The 24,541-nt window shown below is 38.8% G+C and overlaps 1 protein-coding gene across 1 annotated transcript in view; it reads left to right on the top strand.

The window, feature by feature from the left end:
• The window catches only part of TARBP1 (TAR (HIV-1) RNA binding protein 1), a 53,394-nt gene that overhangs the window by 16,227 nt on the left and 12,626 nt on the right, over positions 1 to 24,541 (top strand). The window contains exons 9-20 of the mRNA XM_054972909.1: positions 4,683 to 4,772; positions 5,772 to 5,907; positions 10,181 to 10,274; positions 11,530 to 11,693; positions 12,289 to 12,386; positions 17,317 to 17,478; positions 18,585 to 18,775; positions 19,144 to 19,396; positions 19,486 to 19,671; positions 21,634 to 21,833; positions 21,997 to 22,068; positions 23,176 to 23,296. Of these exons, the coding sequence (XP_054828884.1) occupies positions 4,683 to 4,772; positions 5,772 to 5,907; positions 10,181 to 10,274; positions 11,530 to 11,693; positions 12,289 to 12,386; positions 17,317 to 17,478; positions 18,585 to 18,775; positions 19,144 to 19,396; positions 19,486 to 19,671; positions 21,634 to 21,833; positions 21,997 to 22,068; positions 23,176 to 23,296 (1,767 nt within the window). The remainder of the gene's footprint in view (positions 1 to 4,682; positions 4,773 to 5,771; positions 5,908 to 10,180; positions 10,275 to 11,529; positions 11,694 to 12,288; positions 12,387 to 17,316; positions 17,479 to 18,584; positions 18,776 to 19,143; positions 19,397 to 19,485; positions 19,672 to 21,633; positions 21,834 to 21,996; positions 22,069 to 23,175; positions 23,297 to 24,541) is intronic.

The raw sequence follows: 24,541 nt of genomic DNA, 5'->3' as shown, positions 1-24,541 counted from the left end.
ATATATATTCCCTTCGTTAAAGTCTTATTTAATAAAGTTTAAAATCTCTCCAAAGACCACAGTTGTCCTTTAACATCGCATTTCTTTTCCAAATATTTCTTAAACTTCTTCCAATCTTCCAAGAAAGTTTCTGGATCTTGCTCTTTCAGATTTCTAGTTAATTTGTCCATTTCGGCCATGTACAACAGCTTCCTTGTCCATTCTTCAGTATTCGGTACTTCTTCTTTTTTCCAGTATTGAGCATATAAAATTCTTGCTGCTACTATCATATAATATAACAATGTCTTATCATTTCTGTTGACCTCTTCTAAATGTAAAGATAGTAATAACATTTCTGGATTTTTAGCAACATTATATTGTAATATCAAAGACATTTCAGCACATATTCTAGACCAGAAGTCTCTAGCCTTTTGGCAAGTCCACCACATATGAAATAGAGAACCTTCATGCTCCTTACATTTCCAACATTTATTCGATAACTGTTTGTTAGCTATGGCTAATTTTTTCGGTGTTAAATACCATCTATACAGCATTTTATAACCGTTCTCTTTAATGCTGGTACAAGTTGATATTTTTAAGGTATTTTTCCATAATTGTTCCCATGCTTCCATCGCTATTTCCTTATTACAATTTATGGCCCACTTTACCATTTGCACCTTGACTGTTTCCTCTTCTGTAAACCACTTCAGTAACAACTTATACATTTTAGATATTGCTTTACTATTATCCCCCAATAATAGCTCCTCTAGTTCTGAATTTTTAATTCTAAAACCATTCTTTCTATGTTCTGAATCAAATAAATCTTTAATTTGTCTATATTGTAACCAACCATATTTAAATGGCAACTCCTTATTTCGCTTAAGTTTCAACCCATCATTGTCTAATACTATTAATTCTTTGAGGGTAAGCCACTCCTTTCCCTGATATTCCATCTTCGGGTTAATTACTTCAGCTGGAACAATCTAAAGTGGTTTCTTTAGTTCTATAAATTTCTTGTACTTGAGCCAAGTTGACAATAGATTCCTTCTAAGGTAGTGGTGCTGAAACATTGCATCCATTTTGTACTTTTCATACCACATGTATGCATGCCATCCAAATAATTTATTATATCCTTCCAATGTTAATAACTTGTGATTGGTCAAAGACACCCATTCTTTTAGCCACACCAAACATATCACTTCATGATAAAGTCTTAGGTCAGGTAACTGCATTCCTCCTCTTTCCTTAGCGTCACAAAGAACTTTCATCTTAACTCTTGGTTTCTTTCCTGCCCATACACATTCTGATATTTTCCTCTGCCATTTTTCAAATTGTTTCTTATCTTTCACAATTGGAATTGTTTGCATTAAAAACATCATTCTAGGCAGTACATTCATTTTGATTGTGGCAATTCGGCCTAACCACGACTAATTTAATTTATTCCATTTTATCATGTCTCTTTCAATTTGAACCCAGAGCTTTTCGTAATTATTCTTAAACAAGTCTATATTCTTAGCTGTCAGCTCTATCCCCAAATATTTAGTCCTGTGTACCACTTCGCAGTTTGTTAATTCACTTAGTTCTTGTTGTTTCTTCTTAGTCATATTTTTGGTTATTATTTTTGACTTCTTTTTATTTATGTAAAATCCCGCCAAACCTCCAAACTCCTTTATTTTGTCCAGCAGTCTTGGCAGGGTTTGTAGAGGGTCTTCCACTATAAACATCACATCGTCTGCAAATTCTCTCAATTTGTAGGAGGATCCTTTTATTTTTATTCCTTCTATACTATCATCTTCTCTAATCCTCCTCAATAATGCTTCTAAGACCATCACAAACAAAAGCAGCGATAGTGGACATCCTTGTCTGGTTCCTTTCCTTATTTCCAACTTCTCTGTCAGGTCGTCGTTGACACATATTGTTGCCCTTTGTAAGTTATAAATTGTTTTCACTGCTTGTATAAATTCATTACCTAGATCCATCTTCTCCATAGTTGCGAACATAAAGTCCCAGTTCAAATTGTCAAAGGCATTCTCTGCGTCCACAAAGAATAGGCCAACTTCCTTATCAGGTCGCTTGTCGTAATATTCAATAGCATTTATCACTACTCTCAAATTGTCTTTTAATTGCCTCTTTGGTAAGAATCAGGCCTGATCTTCATCTATAAAGTCCATTAACCATATTTTGAGCCTATCCGCCAGTATTCTTGCCATTATTTTGTAATCATTGTTTATGAGCGGTTTCGAGCCTCCCCACGTGTCTGCCCTTTTTCTCAAATCCGTGTTGAATTGTTTAAACCTTGCCTTTTCTTAAAATTTCTTTAAAAAAGAAAAAAAAAGGTCTTTTTAAAGTCCAAAATGTCGGGCGTTTTTTCTCTATGGTACCATTACAGCGTCTCTATGGTTTCTGGCTTAGCTTCGTACCTTACTTAAGATGGCGCACTTCCTGTTCCTGTTTCCTTCGTAGCCTCTCAGTAGTATATTTGTTTTGGTTCCTTTTCCCGTCAATCCTCTTCCCTTTCCCTTTACTGTCCTTGCTAGGAATCCAATTGTCTGCTCTGCTGTTAACTTCCTGTCTTGCGATGTTTCTCCAGTCCCCCCTCCGCTTTCTCACGCTGGTTATCTCAATTCTAACCGCAGTAAATATAAACAATATTTCGTTTCAGATTTTTAGTCCATATTTACTTCCACAGCATCTTCAATTTTACTCTGCTTCTATTACTAAACGTCTCTTCTTTTATATTCTGTCCATTACTTTATTTTCCCTTGGTCTTTTTACTGCCGTTCCATTTTTAGAAGTCTGATAACTATCTTTACCTTTGCCGATTCTGCGAGTTGTCTGTGTTGTTTCCTTTGCTTAATCTTTGGTAAAAGCTGTTGCTGAAGCTTGGTTCTGACGATCTTATGCCAATTTAATGACTCCTGAGGCACTGCAGAGATAGAAGCTCGCCCTTCTCCGAAGGGACCTCAAGGTGATGGTGGGAGTCCTTAATTCAGAACCCCCTCCTCACCGAGATCTCACTCTCGGGGGTGCATAGCATTCAAGCCCAACTTCTCCCTGAAGTTGGGGTGGAAACGGGCGTTGAGGTGCCTCGCTTTCCAAGAAAAACAGTGTCTCGGACAGCCCAAGTCTTAGGCTGCTTCAGACCACCATAAATCCAAACTGGAAGTCCAAACCATGGTCTATTCATTCTTAAGGTCTCTTCTTTCCTGTTGAAGTTTTGCTTGTGCTTGTGAATTTCAATGGCTTCCCTGTGCAGTCTGACAAAGTAGTTGGAAGTGTTGTCCAGTATTTTAGTATCCTGGAATAGGATACTGTGTCCTGTTTGGGTTAGGCTATGTTCAGCCACTGCTGATTTTTCAGGACGGTCAAGTCTGCAGTGTCTTTCATGTTCTTTTCTTCTTGTCTGGATGCTACGCTTTGTGGTCCCGATGTAAACTTGTCCACAGCTGCAGGGTATACGGTATACTCCTGCAGAGGTGAGGGGGTCTCTACTGTCTTTTGCTGAACGTAGCATCTGTTGTATTTTTCTGGTGGGTCTGAATACTGTTTGTAAGCTGTACTTTTTCATAAGATTTCCCATCTGATCAGTGATTCCTTTGATATATGGCAAAAACACTTTTCCTGTGGGAGACTGTTTTTCCTTAGTTGTTTGATTTATCCTTGGTTTACTCGCTCTTCTGATTTCATTTCTGGAGTTGCCATTTGCTTGAAGTGCGTGGTTTAGATGATTAATTTCCTCGTTGAGAAAGTGTGGTTCATATATCCTTCTTGCACGGTCTACAAATATTTTTATTATGCCTCTTTTCTGTCGAGGGTGGTGATTGGAGTTTTTGTGTAAGTACCGATCTGTGTGAGTTGGTTTCCTGTAGACCTTGTGACCTAACTGAAAGTTTGCTTTGCGGATGACCAAGGTATCTAGAAATGGAAGTTTACCCTCAATTTCTTTCTCCATGGTGAATTGTATGTTCCGGTGGATATTGTTGAGGTGGTTTAAAAACTCCATCAATTCTTCCTCACCGTGGCTCCAAATGATAAAGGTATCATCCACGAACCGGAACCAGACTGTAGGTTTGTGGGGTGCTGATTCTAGATCTGTTTTTTCAAAATGTTCCATGTAGAAGTTTGCTATAACTGGGCTGAGAGGGCTTCCCATGGCCACCCCATCCATCTGTTCATAGAATTCGTTATCCCATTACTAGATTAGAAGGAAACTCCTCTATTTACTTCACAAAAATGAGTTTGGCCGCTAGAACTATAATATCTTTTTTAAAAGCCACAGTGTATTTTATCTAAGCTTTTTGGTACTGTGTTGGATGGTTTGGTTAGACTTTGTATTTAAAATGCTATCTCTTCTATTCATTGGGTGCTTTCTTTTGCTTAAAAGAAATGCCACTGAATGCTCAGATTTGTTTATTTGAAAAATCTTTTAAATTAAGATTAGCTTTTGAGTGCCAACATTAATATCACTGCTGTCTCTTTTAACAATGCATTAGTAAACAAGAATTTAAGTTTATTTATGTCAAATATAGAAACTGATTATATATATTTATGAAATTGTCATGGCAACTGAAGAAAAACTGCATGTCAGTGCATGGTAGTTAAGAAAAGACATACTTATTATTGCTATATATAATTACTTGTAAAATAGAAGCATTACTTGCCTTTCTTAGTTTCTCGTTAATTTACTTATTTGATTTATTTAGGAGAAAGTGTCACTTTCAGATATTTCAAACTTCGTAATATCTCTGAGACCAGAAGAGTCTTTAGGCAGAGGAACTGTTTTGTGGAAAATGGTGAGAGAATTGAAATTTAAGTATTATATTCATTGTTGTGTTAACCCTGGTGACAGTGGTTATGTTAGGATGTGCTCAGATATGTTTAATGTTACTGGTGAGCTTGCTGTGGAAGAACATCTAAAACATTCTTCCCCAGAACAAGCTCAGGAAAACCTGCCCTTTTAGTTTTGAGCAGATGCTGGATTTTCATAGCACTTATCTGGCCAGTTCCACCTGAAGGCTACTTCCTCAATTTTCTTAGAGTAGTTTTTTTAAAAAAAACATATACAAAGTACTTAATAAATGATTAGCCAGATAACTGTGCAATGGGCTTGGAAGGACAGGGGAACCAGAGGGAATGGGGGAAAGAATTTGGTCTGGAAGCTGTAGGCATGCTAGCTGAGGATCAAAACTTGAGGAAGCAGAGCTCTTCTAGGCTCATGCAAAATGCATAAAATATTCAAAAAAATCTATTTTATTTAAACATATTTCAATTTACACAGCTATTTCAATTATGTTATTTATAGTTCACCTTTCTCATTGAAACTTGAGGCAGATTACATAGTTCAAATCAGTGCCGTCAATTGGATAGAACATCCAATGTAATAGAATTGCAGAAACTATATTGAGTTGTGAAGAGATTTCCTATGAAGATGTATAAATTCTCTGGTTGGTGAAAGAAGCTGGTTAACAAATTATGACAAAATTTGTTCAATTATGACAAAAAAGAACAAACACCTTGCTACAAGACTCATTAGCATTTCCACACTAAACATTTTTGCTGTCATTAACTACATCCCTCCAGTGGTGATATATGTTATATTTAGTGACACTATGCTGGTAGAGCAGCTGATATGCTCCATTCCGAACAATAATTTGCTGTCAATCTGAATGTTCGAATTTCCTCCAAAAACTTAGTAGTGGTGGTAATTTGGATAAGTGAGTGTATTTGCCTATATATAATTCAGCTATGGTTTGGAGATGTAGCATAAGAATAATTCGTTTTGTTTTGCTTAGCTTTGTGACTGGCTGCATGTAAATGACAAGCACTTTCGAAGGCCTTTGAACTATGGTGTCCCTCAAGACCGAACATTGTTAAATGTTTATGTGCAGTTTCTTGTACAGGACTATCTAAAGACACCTATAGCCAATGGTAAGTGGTTTATACATAGAAATAAGTACAATTATAAAATGGTTGAATTTATTGTTTTGAATGTCTTAAGAGTTTTGCTAAGAGTTTAATTGAATGAAAGCTTATATTTAATAAAATAAAAATAAAATTTAACTGGCAAAACTCTAGATTTTTGGAAGGTGAGACTTATATTCAAAATCCAACATCTGAATACATTCAGATAATGGATTTCCTTCATGTGTGAGAGTCCCCATTTATTTCAGTAAAGGAGACAAATTATGTAGATAAAGAATCTGAATCAGAAAAGATATTCAGGCAGGGATTTCTGGACATTTTTAGACTTCTAGAATTCATAACTCTCTCATTGCTAGTAGCGCTGTGTATTTTTTAACCTTGTGTCATTCATTAAAACATTAATAATATATGGTTGTTGTGGGTTTTCTGGGCTGTATTGCCGTGGTCTTGGCATTGTAGTTCCTGACGTTTCGCCAGCAGCTGTGGCTGGCATCTTCAGAGGTGTAGCACCAAAAGACAGAGATCTCTCAGTGTCACAAACATCAGGAACTACAATGCCAAGACCACGGCAATACAGCCCGGAAAACCCACAACAACCATTGTTCTCCAGCCGTGAAAGCCTTCGACAATACATTAATAATATACATGGAAATAAAAACATTTGATAATTTTTATAAAGACGAGGGACCAAAAAACAGCACAGCTAGTTTTGAGTGCCTAAAGGGCATTAGAGCTTGTTCTTGAACCATTTCCAGTTACGAGCGTTACTGCAAATTGCTTTTGAATCAAAGAGGAGTTTCAAAAGCAATTGTGATATATCTCTATAGATATGTTGTTCACAGCAAAAATATTTAAAAAACCCACTGGATGTGCATCAGCCATTGAGGATCTATGAAGTATGTATTTGGATCCAAGTCATAATATATTAAATGCCTAGGATTTATTCATCATGAAAACCAGTTGTAGTATTTTCATTGGTAATGATTCACTGTATGCTTCAAGAAAATATAGATACATTGCTAAAATGCACTGTTTTAACCTGTTTTTTGTCTTTATATGTTTTTTAAGCTCTGGCTTTAATAATAAATGTGCTTATATGCCGCTGTCCTAGACATATTAATGCCCCACTCAGATCAGTGAACAAAGTCAGTGTAATTATTGTCTCCATAGTATAGCTGGGGAGCTGGGAATGGTTTACCCAAGGTCACCTACTGAGCTCATAGCAATAGTGGGATTCGGACCAGCTGAGTGTAGATTTGCAGCTCAGCCATTTAACCACTATGCTGTTTTAATGATGCATTTTGTTTGATTTTAATGGTTTTATAATATGATTTTAGTATGTAGTATGGTTAATTGCCTTGGTGGCCAATATGAGGGCAGAAAGGTGATATTTTGCTAAATAATAAAAAAATGACTGAAATTTCTGAACATCATTATTTGTTGGTTACTTACATTCTGCTTAATAAAAGTCATACTTTCTTAAAGCCGTTATCAGAAAGTGACAGGCTTCAAAGCATAAGAGCTTGCCCAGACTATTCCTGAATGCAGTCAGTTGCATTGAAGCACGTGTCCTAGAGAGATTTAACTAAGGAACTACTGGATTTCCAGTTTTTGAAAACTTAAAAATAGTTTTTCCCCTAATGCCCAAAACATGAATTTATGCAGTCAACTGTCTCCTTAGGTGCCTTCTCATCCTCAGCCTGCCCCTGAGGCACAGGCAGCTTGGTGAGAAGGAGGGGGAGCCCCTCCACTGAAATCACTGCTAAGGCAGCAGAATTGGAGGAGGGGGAGTCAGCACCTCCCCTCCACTGCTGAAACTGCCACTATGGAGGAGGCTGTGCTGGAGGCAGGCAGAGATAGGAGGATGAGGAGGTTCTGCTGCTTCGCAACCTCCTCCCCCCACACACTGTCAGTACCACTGCTAAGGTGACAACTCTGAAGGAGGGCCAAGTAGGTGAGGAGGAGAGGGAGCCTCCACTGAACAGCCAGGAGGGGGAAAGCAGAATGAAATCTCCCATGAGTCTCTTGTTGGGTGAGTGGAGGGAAGTGGCAGGTGGTTGGCTCAGAGGAAGGAGGATGGGATTCTCTCCCTTCGCCAGCATGTATCACAGGTCCCCACGTGTATATCTAATTCTCAGCATGGCTCTATCATGGCTCCATGCTGGAGTCTGGAGCCATGAACAGACAAGACAGATCTTTCTACAATGAGAAATCTGCCAAGTCTGCAGGAAAAAATGAAATCTAAAAAAAATACATTGAGGAGTTAATCTCAAAATAATAGAAGCAGTGGCTGTACCATTAAGAAATGAATGCTCTCTAAAATCTATGTGGCCATTGTGGGGGTTGCTAGACAACCACAACACTATTGCCAGCCTTCAAACCTTGGGTTCTATTAGTGAAAGGCGGAAGGGGGCTTACTAGGCCTCTTAGCCTCCCCAACATCCCTCCCTCCTGCACTGTCCGGAGTTCACATCAGGACCAAATTCAGCAGCAGCCATTGGGCAGCTTGCTACCATGCAATTTGAGCAACTCACCCAAGTACAGTGGCAGGTATTGGATGTCTTGATGCTACATAACTTGCCTGGACCCAGTGGCAGCCTCCCTATAACTTGTGCAACTTGGCCAGGCCTGGCAGTGGCCACCCCCCAACTTAGCTGAGTAACTTGCTACTGCACAACTTTTGCAACTTGGCCAGATATTCACAGGGAGCCTACCTTCTCATCCTGAAATATTTTGCCAGCATAGGAAAAGCACAGTTTTGAAGCTGAGAGGGAAGGGAAGTCAATAAGACTTTGCCTGGGGAATCTATAGGCTTCATGTGGGAGAAATTCCAACCTTATGTACTTCTCTATATAGGATAATTTCCTTGCTTTAAGGAACCATCAGTCATTTTGAAGATTAGTGTAATGGCTGAAGTTCTCAAACTTTCATCTCAGACCTATTTGCTATATACCTTATGTTTAGGAGAAGGACAAAGTTTCCATACATAGTAAGTCTGGAAACAAAGAAGTATGTGGGCATACAAGGGTGAACCAGCAACAAGCTACTGAATGATAGTGCAGAGTTTGGGGTAGTGGAAACCCACTGTTTCTAACTTCCTCATTGCACGAATATCTATTCACCTTTATGTTGTTGCCATGTACTTCCCCACCATTTGGTAAGCAGATTGCTAACATGACTTCTGATATGTGCTATAATTGAAGAGAAAAAGGAAGAGGCAAAGATGCTGAGGAATGGAAATAGGCATCCCAGTCAATGGAGAGTAGGACTAAGGAAGGGTCAAGAGAAATCAAATGTAGGAATAACCATCTCAGAGAGAAAGTTGAAGATCATGTTCAGTGTGCTGTTGGTTAAAAAAAATTTAAAACAAAGTCATACATCTTGCTCAGCTTGGAACAACTGAAAGAAGCCTGTGATGCTGGTCTGATTTGCAAAGTTAGCAGGTTTTTTTTTCTTGATTTAAATATTTTTAATTTAAACATCTTTAATGATATAGGTTGGTGGTCCTTTGAAGTGTGTAATAATGTGTGCAGGTCATCATGTGTTGATTGCATGTATGCCATGATGTTGACTCAGCACATTTATCAGTCAATGGTATTGATGAATATGGCCATGGTTTCTGCACTGTCGACGTTTGGGATGCCTGTGCTGCAAGATTTCAACTGTCTTGCCACATGTTGATGCAGCTGTGGTTGTGAGCCTTAAGTTTAGGACTGACATCAAACTATTTTTATTCCTGTATAAAAGATCAATTTGGAAGCAAAGGGGAAAGATGTTTAACTTCAATACTTTTCAACAGTAGAGATTTCTTTTTTGTGGTTTAATCAAGCAAAACCAATGTGATTGTCAAAAGATACTTAATTCCATCTTTTACTTAAGAGATTATTACTGTAGAAATATCTGAAATGTAGAGGGGTACTTAATTTACATAAAAGGGCAGTAGATCCTCCCTCCTATTTACTGGTTTGTTAGAGTGCTGTTTTAAGTGAAGGGTGAAGTAAAAATCTTTTGAATAACTGAATTGGTTACTCCTTGTTTTCAAAATGAATCATTTTGTTGTGCTTTTCCTTGTATGATGTTTGGAAATCTTTTTTTTTAAATCTATATGTTTAAGTGACAGAGATTGTGATGCTTTTGAGAATACGAACACATTTTAATACAGCACAGCAGTTTGGAAAATGTCCCAACTCCAGCCTAAATATTTTAAAATATTCATGCATGTATACCTACACAATGTTTATTTTAAAAAAATCGAAATTTTATTTTATTTATGTTATAGAAGACTGCTTTGTGCCTGATTGGTTTGAAGCTAAGCTTGTTGCTACAATGATTCTTCTGGCTGCAGATGTAGAAGAGATGACACATGAATCCAAGTAAGCAGAAGCTTTATGTTATCCTATTGTATTTTTCTTAGGATGTAATACACAAACCATTGAGCTGCTGTAGCATAGTGGTTAAGTGGTTGGGCTACAAATCGGCACTCTGCTGGTTTGAATCCCTCCACTGCCATTAGCCACACCTCTCAGTCCCAGCTGTATTGTGGAGATAATAGTAATAATACTATGCTCGCTGCTCTGAGTGGGGCACTGATCTGTCTAGAAGAGTGGTATATAAGCACACTTGTTGTTGTTATTACTTTATCCCATTTATCATTTATCTCTGACTTTGGTACTCTAAAGATGAATGCAAATGTTGTATATAAGAGATAATTCCAATTTAAATCCTTGGATTCTTAAGTTTAAAAAGAGTTGGGAGATCAGGGTTAACTGCTAGAGGAGTGATGTTCAAACTTGGCATGAAGTAATTTGCAGGTTAGCTTTGGCCCAGATATGGTTGTTTAAATGTATCATAGATCATTATATATTGCTTTGAAATTTGAACCTGTCGTCAGTATGTGTAAGATAAACCATCTATCAATAAATTTATTTTATAATCTATAAATTATAAACCATAAATTTATTTTATAGCACAGCAACCAATCCAGCATGGTTTAATGTATAAGGGATAATCATTTGTACATTAATCAAAACCCAACCCCCAAGTAACTTGTTATTAATTGGAGATGAAAAATTAACACTAGTTGTTAATTCTGTGGTTTGATGGTGTGGTGACTCTTTATGTATACCAGAGGCTCAAAGCGGCAACCTTCAGAAAATACTGACTGGTGACAGCCATAGTTTTAGAAGTGTTCAAAATGGTTTGGAATAGAGAGCATGCATTTTTGTTTATTGTTTATTCCCCTGTTGCCTCTCCTCAGACAAGTTTTCCAGGCTTTGCAAATGATTTTATGGTTCTAAGAGAAGCAGGAGTGGGATAAGCATTTACACAAGCATCATTCCCTCTTTCAAACTATCTTCATATTTCTAAAAAAGATTTTCATTTTTCTTTGTGCTTTATACAGATATTCATGCGCAAAAGTTTGAACACTGTTAAGTCTTTTTGCTTGAGATCTTATAAAGTAGACTGCAGTGTTGCTTCCAGCTTGTGTGGAAGATACAAATAAGACTTCAGTGATAGCAACCTGCTTTGCATGTTTGCAAAATACAGTTTATCCAAAAAGTCAGCAAAACAGATGGTAGAATATTTTCCCCTCTTTTTAATGTATGTTTTGTGTTGTGGTATTGGCAGTATAGAACGGATTGAATTGAAGGCTCTCCTTAATCCTCTACTGAATGTCTTGCTGAAAGTTGGCACTAATCCCTACATCTCCACAGTGAAAACTGATAAAAGCCTTCAGTTATTGTTGAAGTTACTGCAGACATGTTCAGTCAGATGTTCCAGTCCACAAACTGGTTAGTGGTGTCTTCAGTATGTTGCTCTTTATCAGTCTTTCTCTTCTAGCTAGCATTACAGTATCAGGCTACTGACAGCACTTCAACAACTAGTTGTAACACTTTGTTTTGAAACTGCAATTCATGTTAAAAGAATGGTTGCAAAGAGCTTTCAAAATGCATATAATTAAAACGTTAACATTTAAATATAGAAAGCTTTGACACAGGCAGTGGAAAAAACAAGCACTTTAACATGCAGTGCAGTATAATTTAAATTATGTGGGTAAACTTGATAATATTTGCTGTTTTGCCTTATTATGGGGTAATAATTTCTCTTTCTACAGAAAGATACTTTTGAACATGATTTTAAATATTTTAAATAATCTATTTTAATTTTAAAGATGACTGCTTAATTATCCAAAATGCCCCAAGACCTGAGCTTTAGAACGATATACTTGTAAATTAGAATAAGACACTGTTCATTTAAATACTTATATGGACTTTGGCTTGGGTTTCACTTTTTCCACAATATAAGCAATTGTAGGTTTAACCCATAGATATTTTATAGTATTCTAAATCAAATATGTACTATATAACTTAGTGTATTTTTGTACAGATGGGGTAATAACATTTCTCCGGAATGAATTTATGACTGCCTTGGAAAGCATTTTAGATTTTCTCCTTAGAAGACTTGCAGCAAATGAATTAAATGCCGTAAGTACTTAGTATAGTTACTATGCCGGTGAAGTTCTGCTTGTTCTTGTACAGAGGTAACAATATTTTAAAAGGTTCTTATTTGAAGCACCAAGAGAGTTATACTAAAAATATTTTTATCAGTGTTAGCTTTGTAAAGAAAAAATGCTTCAGTTCAGATGCAAGAGAGTTTGGTTAATACGGCCTCTAAATTGTATGTTGATAATTGGTTTAAGTAAAGCACTCTAGTTCATAAATAATTGTTTTAACTAAGTTGTCTCAGTTGGCAGGTGATTGAGAAAGAACACTTAATGGCTATTAATTGTAGGTCAGATTTTGATTTATTGAGAGTTTTATAATAATGTGTGGCATATGTCCGTCGCAAGAATTCTAAATTATCCATAAATGGAGGAAGGTATGCTTAAGATTGGGTTATGCCTCTTCCTTGCTTTGTGTGTAGGGCTTATGCAAATAATTTTTGCAAGGCTTCCTTCATTGGTTGAACCCAGTCCGTGTCCTGCCTGCGACTGAATAGACTTCCTCAGCTCACACTTGTAGAAGAGGAAGAATAAAAAGACACATCAGTGGCTGGTCTTATCACTGTCGCTGTCTTTCCCAAGAACATACTAGTGATAGGAAGAATAAGTTCATTGTTGGTCTTCTGTGCATTCCCACATGCACAGTAGCTGGAGCTGTTCGTGAGTTCTTTCCGTCTTTATCTAGGAGAGAGAGGAAAGGATTATTCTTAGTAGAACTATGGCAGATAAAGCCTTGTTCAAGTGTTGCTCTAAATGCAGCTCCAAAATGGCAAAGACAGACAGGCATTCGCTCTGCCTCCTTTGCCTCAGTGAGGGGCACAACAATCAGACTTGCAAGATCTGTAGGGCTTTCACTCCGAAAGCGAGGACGGAGAGATCTTCCCGCTTGAAAACGGCGCTTTGGAAGAAAGATATGGCCGTGAAGAGCCCAAAGCCTAAGACTTGGAGAAAACCCAGCCCCCTGAATTACTTTAGAATGCTCCGAATCTTTACGGAGCATTCCAAAGTAATTCAAATACCCACAAGCAGTTTCGGGTTTGGGGTATTTCCGAATGTTTTTCCTGCTTCAGGTAAACCCGAAGCAGGAAACCTGAATATTTTTGGGGTGCACACCCCTACAGGCTCCTAATGAACCACCAAAAGAACAGCCTGCCTCCTGTACAAGCCATCTTGTACCTGGGCACAACCATTGGCACCACTCTTCCCTCATCTCCTTCCTATGGGAACATCACTTCAACCTCTAGGAAAATATTGTTCTGCTTGTGTAAGTGACATCAGTTGATCTTTTGCTCCTCGCCATCATGGTATCTTGGCTAGACATGATGCCATGTGTCTATCTCTACTCCCAGCTCCTCCTCCTTTATTAGGACTACATCCTGCATCACAGGCACAAATGGATACCAACCACTTCTTTTGTGCACAGGTTCTTTTTTTGGTAGTTGAGGGACATCCCCCTCCAAAGGGGCATTTCCAGAGCCATCCAGCTGCAGCTGTGGTTATCGAGGGCTTATACTACATAGGAATTGTATACCTTCACTGCGGCAAACTGACTCCACACCAAAAGGAGATGTTTACATTTACAAGCAAAGGAATGTTTTGATTGCCTTCACACTAATTGCATTCTGTCTTCTTGTGATATATGTCCTGTTCTTTCCCCTCCCCTCCTCTTCTGTATTTGACCAGTTCGGATCAGGCATCTGATGAAAAGAACTTGATTCTCGAAAGCTTATGCTACAATAAAATAAAATTGGTTAGTCTTAAAGGTGCTACTGGACTCTTTTTGATTTTGCTACTAGACTAACACGGCTAACTCCTCTGGATCTATGATCCAGAGTGGAGTGTATCTTGGCTGGAAGCCCACTGCCATTGACAAATCTCTTGGTGGAGGTGGAGCTGAGGAATAGGCCACAGCATCAATTGGCTTAGGGCCAAAGATAATCCTGCTGGTGGCTCTTGCCTTCTAGCACTTCCAGCATGATAGTAAAGGCCTATATTAACTGATTTCAGTCCCTACACTGAGAGGCTGCTGCACTTCTCCATAGGACAGAAAGTCATCGTTCCTCTTTGCGCCCAGCACCTTCAAGGCATTTACACCCTGATGTCTGACTGGCTCAGCTGTCACAATCTGCACTAGGCAGTATGGGCCTTCAAACTCAGAATATTTAGGGTGATAGCCAGTAGGCTGGATCTCCCTTGCCCGGACCATTTATCTCATCTCCAGTCAACTGCAAAATTCCATGATTCCTGTCAAGGTTCCTTTTCAGAGCCAAGACCTCCCAACCCCCATGTTTCCTATATTGTCAAGAGTTGCTCCTGCCTGGAGTTTGGCATCCTCATCCCTTCCTCCTCTCCCGCCCCCCAGTGGATTGTAAAACAGCAGCATGTTTCTTCCTCTCTGAGGATTTGTGCAGGGAGCTGCTGAGAGTTGACCTTGGAGATTGCAGTTCTCACAGACAGTCCAACCCCCCAAGGGAGGGAGCTAATACTTTATGTATCTATGCCTAGAAATATTATGTCATTCCTAACAAAGTCTTCGTTATACCATGAACTGGAATTTTTACAATAAATCTTCATATAACCAACCAGTGGAGCCTTTTGTGAATTTTCCTGGCAACGTCCTGACGTATATGCTTACAGGATGGAAGCAGCAGAATTCGTCTTCATCTACCAGTACATGCCAAGGAGACCTTAGTTCTCTACCCTTGTGGCAATGGTGCAATCATCCTCATAGATCATTCCACCAACACGACATTCTTCTACAGGGCCCTTTTCCCCATCCCATTCTGGCGTATTCTACCTCTCCACCTGAAAATGGAAAGATGGCTCTTAGAGAGTCATGGCTATCTGTCAAAGGTATCTTAGCTTCCAGATGACCTTCCACTCACAGGATCTACAAGACCACATGGAAAGCATTTCTAAGATGGTATAGAAGAAAGAAGGTCAAGCCCCCTTTAGATTCCATTTCAGAGGTCCCTCTCTTCCTCCAGGATTGACCAAGGCCTTCACCCCAACATTCTTGTCAAGCAGTGGTCCTGTCTTTAGTTGCCTGGCCCATTGGAGGCCAACTCACCTCCAGGAACTGCCACATCAAGGGATTACTCAGAGGAGTATCCCTGTCTAGCCCTCCTTCTCAGTATAGATTACCCTTATGGGACCTACATAGAGTAGTTCAAGGACTTCACAAGCCTCCTTTCAAATATTTGAGGCCCATCCCTCTGAGGATACTGGCCTTCAAGGTAACCTACACTGTAGCCCTCACAAGTCAGAACTCTCAGCTCTTTCAGTTCTTCAAGTCAATAAGGATTTACTTCCAATCAACAAAGGAAGCCTTGCAAAAATCATTTGCATAAACTCTGCCCAGGAAGCAAGGAAAAGGAACCCAATCTGAAGAATACCTTCCATTCTATTGATTAGAAGAAACCTTCATGATAAGTCCAGTGATTCATTTTCATTGTCAGTTAATGGTTCTGTTCTTATATTGACTACTTGATGTTGGAATCATATTAAAGAAATTTATACAAGTTTTGTGTGCCATTAGGCTTGTTTGGGTCCACATAATTTCAGTAGTAGGGGATACAGTAGAAGAGTCTTTCCCTTTCACCCAGCAGCTTACATTCTGTCCTGAATACCCTCTCTAAGGGTAAGGAAACCCTTTGGGGAAAAATACCTAACTATTGGGTGGGTTACACTGAGGAAGCGGAATTGGATGAAATTAATGCTGCGTCCCTCTTCAGCTGGTGACTTGGGTTAGGTTCTCTGACAATAATGGGCCCGTCAGGCTGAAATGAAGAATATACAGCCGTGATACACAGTATCATTGGACTCAGCTACCAGTGGTAAGCACTAGGTATGATCTTTCCCTGCGTGGATGCAATATCTATATACACTGGGGATTACAGCCCTTGTTTAAGCAGCAGAATCGGCTGTTGCAGGGAATGGGAGATCTGCATGCCTTCTCATGGCCTCATCCACTCTGCTTTGACCAATCATATGAGTGTAATTTAATCAAGCAAAAAGGAAGGGTATGAGGGCTGGATGGGGATAATAGAGTCATCAGTAGGCCTCCCATTTCCTGGTATAATTTTGGGGTATGCATCTTTGCATGGGAGGGGGGGAATTGATGGAAGCATTTAAGAGTCCTGTGGGGTTGCTTAGTGTGTGAACTATGTACTACATGAGAAGGTCTTACACTATAAAGAACATTCATATATATTTTTAAATAAGTGACAATTTTCATTTGTTGCATCTTTTCATACCTTGAAATGTTTCCCCCTTCCTTTCTTATGGGAAGTAGAATTTCATTTTTGAAAATTCACTTTGTTTAAATCTAGCCATTGATTTCTCTTACTCTCTTACTTTCTTTCAAAAGAAAAACTTCTGTTTGCTTTCTTTTTTTCATTATATTTCTGTGCACCCTTTTGTAACTTAAGCACTTGCAGGATTTTTGATGTTACATGCCACAGGGTGCTCTAGCAGGAGGATAAGAGAGTTTGAGAAGACACTCTCTGCCTCTGAGCATCTACAGAATAAAATTCTTTAATTTTGTAGAACCTCCCTTTCTGCCCCTCCTCTCTTTGAATTTCTGTTTTGATCAAAGCAGAATTTATTTGAAACAGACCCCAGATTCCTAAAATGAGGCAAAAATGGGTTATGTGGTTTCAGTGAGAAATTGGGTGAAGAGGAATTAAGATAATTCAAACCACTTATGAAATGGGGCTGGGGGGCTTATACAATAAGTAACATGGCCTAGCTGTTTGCTGTTCAAAGGAAATAAATAAATACTGCTGGGCATGCCTCTTTGGATTTTCATGATTTTTATCTACTCATGCCCTGTACATTTACTGTTATATAAGCTTCTTCTTTAGGATAGGGGATTTTCTGGCTCTGTGCAGTAACTTACCTCTTAATTTTAGATTTCAGATTTGGAACGCTGTAATTTGTATCTTGAAGTCTTGTCAGAGCTGTTGTGCTTCTGCTCAGCCAATGGTGGGACAAGGGGAGTGTCTATCTGTGGTTTCCTCTCCTCTCTGATAAATGCCTCTCTCTGCAACTTACAAGAAATGAGCAGTGAAAAGGTAATTTTGCAAGTCCTAAAACAGAAGTTCAGAGTTGTGGTACTTATGTATGACCCACATATTTTCACATATGAATCCATTAGAAGTAGCATAAAATGTTATGCAGCACTAAGAGAAGTGTAGTTTGGCTGTACAGAAGTGACATAGTATTGCTTAACTTACACCAGAAAATCAGATATTAAGATGTGCTTAGGAAGGTGAATTTAGATTTATCAAAACAATGTTCCCAGTTTTTCTTAAAATATTATATATCAGTTATTAAGCAAGATAATCAGAAATCCCAATGTACTGTTTTTCTGTAAATAGGGGTCAGGATCCAAAGAAATATGAAACGAATTCCTCAAGTTTTATTTTTCTTTGTCAGCAGACCCAGTATCTCTTGAACAAATACCTAGATAAATAGTTAGGGGGGAAATAGAAAGTAAAATCACACAAAATTACTATATTAAAGTTGCTATTGTTATACCAATAGGTTTTTATGCTGTTTGATTATGTGTAAAAGTTAGAAAACAAACAGTGAAATATTGTGAGAATTATTAAGGACTCTTGGCATTGGCTGATTCACATGGTGATTTCTCAGATACTCCATCACTCTTTTTTGTGTGAGTAGGTCCCAGTCTTGCTTATGTAGTGAAGATGCACATAATGCTATGTCTTGCAGCATCTTTGCAAGAGAAGGGGGCGTTATTTCTTTAGTCTTGTCACCATCCCTGTGAAGAAGACGAAGACGAAGAAAGCAAGAGCAAGATGGGGCCACCTCCTCCATACTGCAGTCTCTGGGCCATGTGGCTTTCTGACCATATGGGTCCTGTGGCTGCCAGCAGTCTCTTTCCAGAGATTTTGGGGCTTTCTGAGAGGAGGCAGAGGAGGAGGTAGGGAAGTTCCTTGTTAACAACAACCTTCAGCTGGTGCATTGTTGGACGCAGCCCACAGAGGGACACTTTGAATTTTATATATTGTGTAATGCTAAGTAAGCAGACCTTTTAATCTGTGTTCAGATTCAGAGAAATACATGTATAAATATTATTTTTGCTTTTTCATATGTGGTTACAGACTATTGGATTAGGTTTTCTACATGAAAATTGTCTTTCTATCTTAACTTTCAGGAAGTAAAACTTGGGGAGCAGATTCAGAAGGTAGTGAGCATGGCATCCCTAAGTGTGGTTTGTGAAATTATTGATCAGAAGCCAGCTCTTCAGCTTGAATCTCTGCCAGCAGTTGAAATGTTGAAAACATTTATTTCCTGTTCACAACTTAACCATGTATTAAAGAAGCCTTGCAGTATGGAAAAAAATAGGTATATGGGTTAATCATTTTCATTAACTATGTCAAAAAATGTTTTTTTTTTTCCTGCTCTCCTAATTCCTGCCTTAAATTTTTGGAAAAAAAATCAGACTGTCTTACAGTGCAGTTCTAACCAGTTCCTGGTGTTCCTATTATCCCACTCCCTAATATGTAAAGTGTTTAGAATTTAATCAGATTTTGCAATCCTAATTAGTTGGAAGTATGTTCCTATTAATTTTAATACACCATGATTTCTAATTAGACTTTGAATTTAGTCTGCTTTTCCTTTGGAATTCTATAAAGTGACTTTATCCTCCCTCTTTAAAAAAGAAAGCCAGACTTTATGATGAACTAAAAGTAGTGTATATTTAATTTTTACAGTTGCCTTGAGGATCCATCATCTCAACAAGGGTGGGGGAAAATCATAGCACGATACATACATGATCAATGGGTTTGTCTTAGTTTTGGTCTCAATAACTATCAAAACCTTTCTGAAGCTGAAAATCTGGAGCAGTTTTGGTTGGATGTTCAAAAGCATGCAAGGAGTCTACAGTCTGCCCTGGAAGCACTAACAATTCTCCCTTCTGACCATGTTTTACCTGTGTTTCATTGCATGAAAATACTTGTTCCCAAGGTAAGTGATTGAAAGTAATGTATGGCTTTATTAAGTAGATTGATTATTTTCCTGAAAAGCTAAATGCCATTTCATCTTTTTGTCTTTAGCTTCTGGAATCTTCTGAATCTCTATGCATAGAGGCTTTTGATCTGGCATGGAAAATTATATCTTCTCTTAACACACAGCTAATATTTTGGCCTAATTTAAAAGCTTTTGTACAGTTTGTATTTGATCCTGAAGTTCTTGCTGCTGCTGCAAAGAATAAGAGCAAAGCATACATAAAAATAAAACAGGTAACTGTTTAAAACGGAGTTGGGTCCAGCGGCAATATTTAGAGGAGTTGTTGGAGACTAGATCTTTTCCTGCCCGCCTTTTCCTCAAGCATCCTACTATTTGTTATGAAAATCATCTCAGAAGGTCAGGCGAGCCTCATCATGAGAAAGCACCAAAGTATGGGGCACTGCTGTGATGAGGAGGAGTCAGGTAAAATTGCCTCCAGTTCCTGTACGGCCATGGTACTCCATGGCTCACAGCGAGCCACATTTGCAGTTACCATCAATCAAAAGAGCCATATGTCTTCTCTGTGCCTTGCACATGACCCCACTAAATGCACACACATAATAAAACACACACACACAACCTTTTTAATTACCAGAGTATCTCTGCACATGTCTCTCCTTACCACTGTTTAACCTCAGCCATCCTTTGTGAGCCTAGAGTGAGAGGAAGGTCTTCCCTCTCTGCCTTCTTTCTCTCAACTCAGCATGATACACATCAGCTCAGATGAGAGAGTGAGATTGCCAAGATGCCTGGAAGAAACTATACTGGCTGTGGAGAGAGTAAAATTGCTACCACCCTGCTGTGTTTGGCTTGTTCTTTTCATGGACAGCTGCCACAGTGGTGGCTCCCCTATCTTTTCTATGTGGCAAGTTTGCTGTTTTCCCAGCAGTTGCTCAGGTGCTGAGATGAGAATGCAGATGCTGCAGGGAGTGTGGGAGGTCCTTGGAAGCACTCTTCCATCCCTAGGTCAGGGAAGCTCACAGCTTACCCATCCAATAGTCCTTCTGGCATCAGCTTTTAAGGTAGGGACCTGCCAACCATGAGCCTGCCAGGCAGTCACCTTGCTTGCTTTCCTGGGACATGGGGCAGGGACAGCATTGGGGAACAGTGCTCAGAAGAGCTACAGGTAGCATGTCAGAGAGCCACATTTGGCTTTCAAGCCACTGAATATCACTGCTCTACAGGTGCAACCCACTAACAGAGTGGAGAGAAGGAAATGCTTTTACCTGGTTTTCCCTTGTTGGTGCAGTGCCTTGTATTGTGCTTGGGAGGTGGGGGGGAAGGATGCTCTCCTCAGCCTCCAAGAGGCTTTTCAGAACAAACAGACTGCTTGGGGAAGGGAAGCAAAGATTCACCCCACCAACTCATCCCACAAACCTTTCCACTGGATCCAGCCTATGATTTCTTTTTTAGTTTATGATTATTGCATGGGTTTGAAATCATTCTACTTAACTAGGATTTTTTGAGATATTTTAAAGCCTTAATAGGTAATATTCTCATACAAATTTTGTGGAAAAGAAAGTCCTTTGTTTTTTTTCAGTCTTAGACATAGAATAGCCAGTTTGGTGTAGTGGTTAAGAGCACGGGACTCTAATCTGGAGAGCCGGGTTTGATTCCCCACTCCTCCACAAAGCCAGCTGGGTGACCTTGGGCGAGTCACAGTTCTCTGGAACTCTCTCAGCCCCACCCACCTCACAGGGTGATTGTTGTGGGGTAATAACAACACTTTGTAAACCGCTCTGAGTGGGCATTAAGTTGTCCTGAAGGGCGGTATATAAATCGAATGTTATTATTATTATTATAATAAAGACTTCTTCATACTTCCATTCCTTTGTGTAGGAATAATCACTAGATCCATGGGCTCTTTTACTTAATGCTAACTTTGGTTTGCAAATTGAAACTACTTCTGTGCCTCAACCTTCACAATAAATTATATATTATGCATGCATGCTTTGGGTTTACTTCAATCTAGATAAAGCAGTGGTCATTATTATACACATGAGAGCATAGAAAAAATGCTACAGAGAGAGAGAGAGAGCTTTCATGGTATTGCACCAGTACAAAGGAAGCTAAATCCCCTTATTGAAGCAAGACTTGCTTACAGGATGCTAAAATGGGTGATTAAATTTAATGTTTGGATTTCAGATTGTGTTTTTCTTGGGGGTCCATGATGGCTTTTCCCCTCCCTCTTTCAGATCATGTTTCAGATGATTGAAATGTCTTCTACAAAGACTGGAGTTTTTAATACACTGTTAAGCTATTGCTGTCAAACTTGGATGTTTCCTACTTTTGATAATAGAAATGCGGTAGAAAATGTTTTCTCAAATGCTGGCAATTACAGTGAACTTCTCATAGAGGCCTGTTTGTTTGGAACTGTTTTCAGGCGTGACCAAAGGTAAAAAGAAGTATTCTATTTTATGTTATATAGGGGGGTCCCCTTTGCTTTGTGTTTGAGGTAACTGAATAGCTTAAGATATTAAGGAATAATTTAGAAGTTTATTTCAAAACTTTAATTTTAAATGTTTTTTTCTTCTTTTAAAATACAAATTAATACCAAGACTCAGTCAGGAGGTGTGTGCTTTTGTGGAAAATCTTGGAGATGAATGTTCAGCAAATGTTGTTACAGAAAGGTCAGTATTTAGCAATTTGGTTTAATTGTAGCTGCTGCTTTTCCTTTATACTATGTAGTGTTGCATCCTCTCCTTTCATATAGTCAGTTTTCACAGTTTGACTAGCAATGCAATCCAGGGCAGAGTTCCTGGTCTAAGATCATTGAAATCAATGGGCTTAGTTAGGAGTAACTCTGCTTAGGATTGCATTGTCAGTGTAGTTGCAAATATATGACTTAGCATTGATCTTCCTCAAATCCTTTCACTGAAACAAACATGTTACAGATGTTCTTCTGAAGCAAGATTTTTTGAATTGTGCTTTGCGGTGTATGTGAACACGAAGTTGCTAGCAACTCGTAATAGGAGAAAAAGGGAAGTATATGCTGTTGTAAATTTCCTGAGCAGACAGAATAATGGTAGATCCTTAGTCTTATGTTAAAACACTGCTCCTGTATTTTGCATTGGAATATTTTGCTTCCATCTTGAAGGGAAGAGAGAGAGTTCTTTCGGGCAAAGAAGCATAGTGTTAATGCACTAGTATAGAAATACTATCAACAAACACACCATTAAGCCAGAGTATTAAAAATTGTTCTTCATTATATATCTTACGTAAATGTAGTTAGAATCCCCATTACTCCTTTTTATTATTATTTTGCAAAAGGAGAGTAAATCTACACAAGTTGATATTTACAATGTATGATATATTTGAATTTGTTCATTATTTTCCCCTTCTGTTCTAATCTGGATTTTAGCTACCATTTGTGCTTTCCAGTGATAATGACTTCCTTTAGCAGAGTCATTATTACACAGTTGCAAATGTGATCCTGACAGGACACATTACTATCTACTTATAAAAGCTGGAGAGGTGATATTTCCCTCTGTATTCCAAACATGCCCATTTTCCCCTCAGTTTCTGAAAGGAGAGGAATAGTTGTTCAAACAAGAAGGCTCGGGTTCTCAGGAACAGAAAAAGTCTCAATGTGAAACAGGAATGTGTTCTGCAAATATGCTTCTTGTAATACAGATTCTAGTACAGAAACAAAAATGTGTTAATCTTCAATGCTATACTGAGTATTGCAGAAAATTTACTGATGTATTCTCATATTTGAGTATTATAATGTATTACAGTACAAACAGAGATGACCATTATGTGAGAGTTTGTGCCATCAAATTCTTATGCTTGCTAGATGAAACAAATACATTGCACAAGAAGTTTATAGAAGATTTTTTCATGAATCTGCTTGATAAAGTAAGACTATTTGTGGTGCATTGTGAGTACTATACATCTAAGCTTTGCTTTGGCTGCAGTCTATTGAACTCATCCCTCTTTACTGGGCCTTCTCCTTTTCAGTTGCCCCAAATTGACTGTAGGAGCCTGATAGTCCTACTCATGTGGCAGTTGCATGCCTGGGTTTCAGATAAGGGGGTTGTGCCCTTTAGATTTCATTGTTAGAATTAGAGTTCGTAATGCATATAAACTAGAAAACGGTAATGCTAGAGCAGAGTTCCCCAGCATGGTGCCCAGGGGCACCTGTGAGTGCTTCCCGGCATCCACTGAGCTTTTCAGAAAGTGGATGGGGCCATTGAAAGGCAGGGCTTGTTATTGGCTGCAGCTCTTTCTAATTAAAGGATTTCCCATTGTAGCATCAGGAGGACTGAGAGCAGAACCACAAGTGACAAAAGACACAGATTGGACACTTGTCAGCTTCCCTCAAGTTTTGATGGGAAATGTAGGCAGCTTGGCGGAATGTTGGACAAGTGACAGTTGAAAAGTCCATTGGACAGCAGTCAGAGAGCCAAGCTGCAAGACTCGGATGCCTACATTTCCCATCAAAACTTGAGGGAAGCTGACTAGTGTCCAATCTGTGCCTTTTGTCACTTGTGGTTCTGCTCTGATAAGCACTTGGGCTTTCCTTAGTCAGTATCTGGTTTCATTCCCCCTACAGGATTTCCTTCTTCCCAGGAGGTGTGAGAAGAAAGGTATTCTGTTTGGCTCCACCTCCTGAGGCAGCATTTTTGGGGTGGCACTCGCTACCTTCTCTCGAAATTCCCAAGGTGTCCGTATGCTTATAAAGATTAGGGACCTCTGAGCTAGAACTATTACACTCCCATCATTTTCACTGACAAACAGTTCAGTCATTGTTTTATTGTCCAACTAGTCTTCCCTCTGACTTGCATTAAAAATTATTTTTAAATAATGTTCAGTAGAATAGAGAAAGTGTTTTACATGGTCATTATCTGCTGTTTTGAAAGCTTGCATACTGTGTCTCCAGTACATTGATACCAAAGAGGGTATTGTTTGAACTAAATTTTAACCTACCACACAGGTAATTTTAATATGGTGGAGTAGGTGGCAGACTGATTGATCAGCTGACTACTCCTGCACTGCTTTTTTGTACCTTTTAAAATATTTATATTGCACTGTTTTATATGGTTATTTTAACATTGTAAAATGTAAGTTTTTAGTGTGTTGTTTTGCAGAGTGTAATCCACC

This window comes from Eublepharis macularius, chromosome 1 (genome assembly GCF_028583425.1).
Source record: "Eublepharis macularius isolate TG4126 chromosome 1, MPM_Emac_v1.0, whole genome shotgun sequence".
Taxonomy (NCBI): Eukaryota; Metazoa; Chordata; class Lepidosauria; order Squamata; family Eublepharidae; genus Eublepharis; species Eublepharis macularius.
This window is presented reverse-complemented; position numbering and strand designations above follow the sequence as displayed.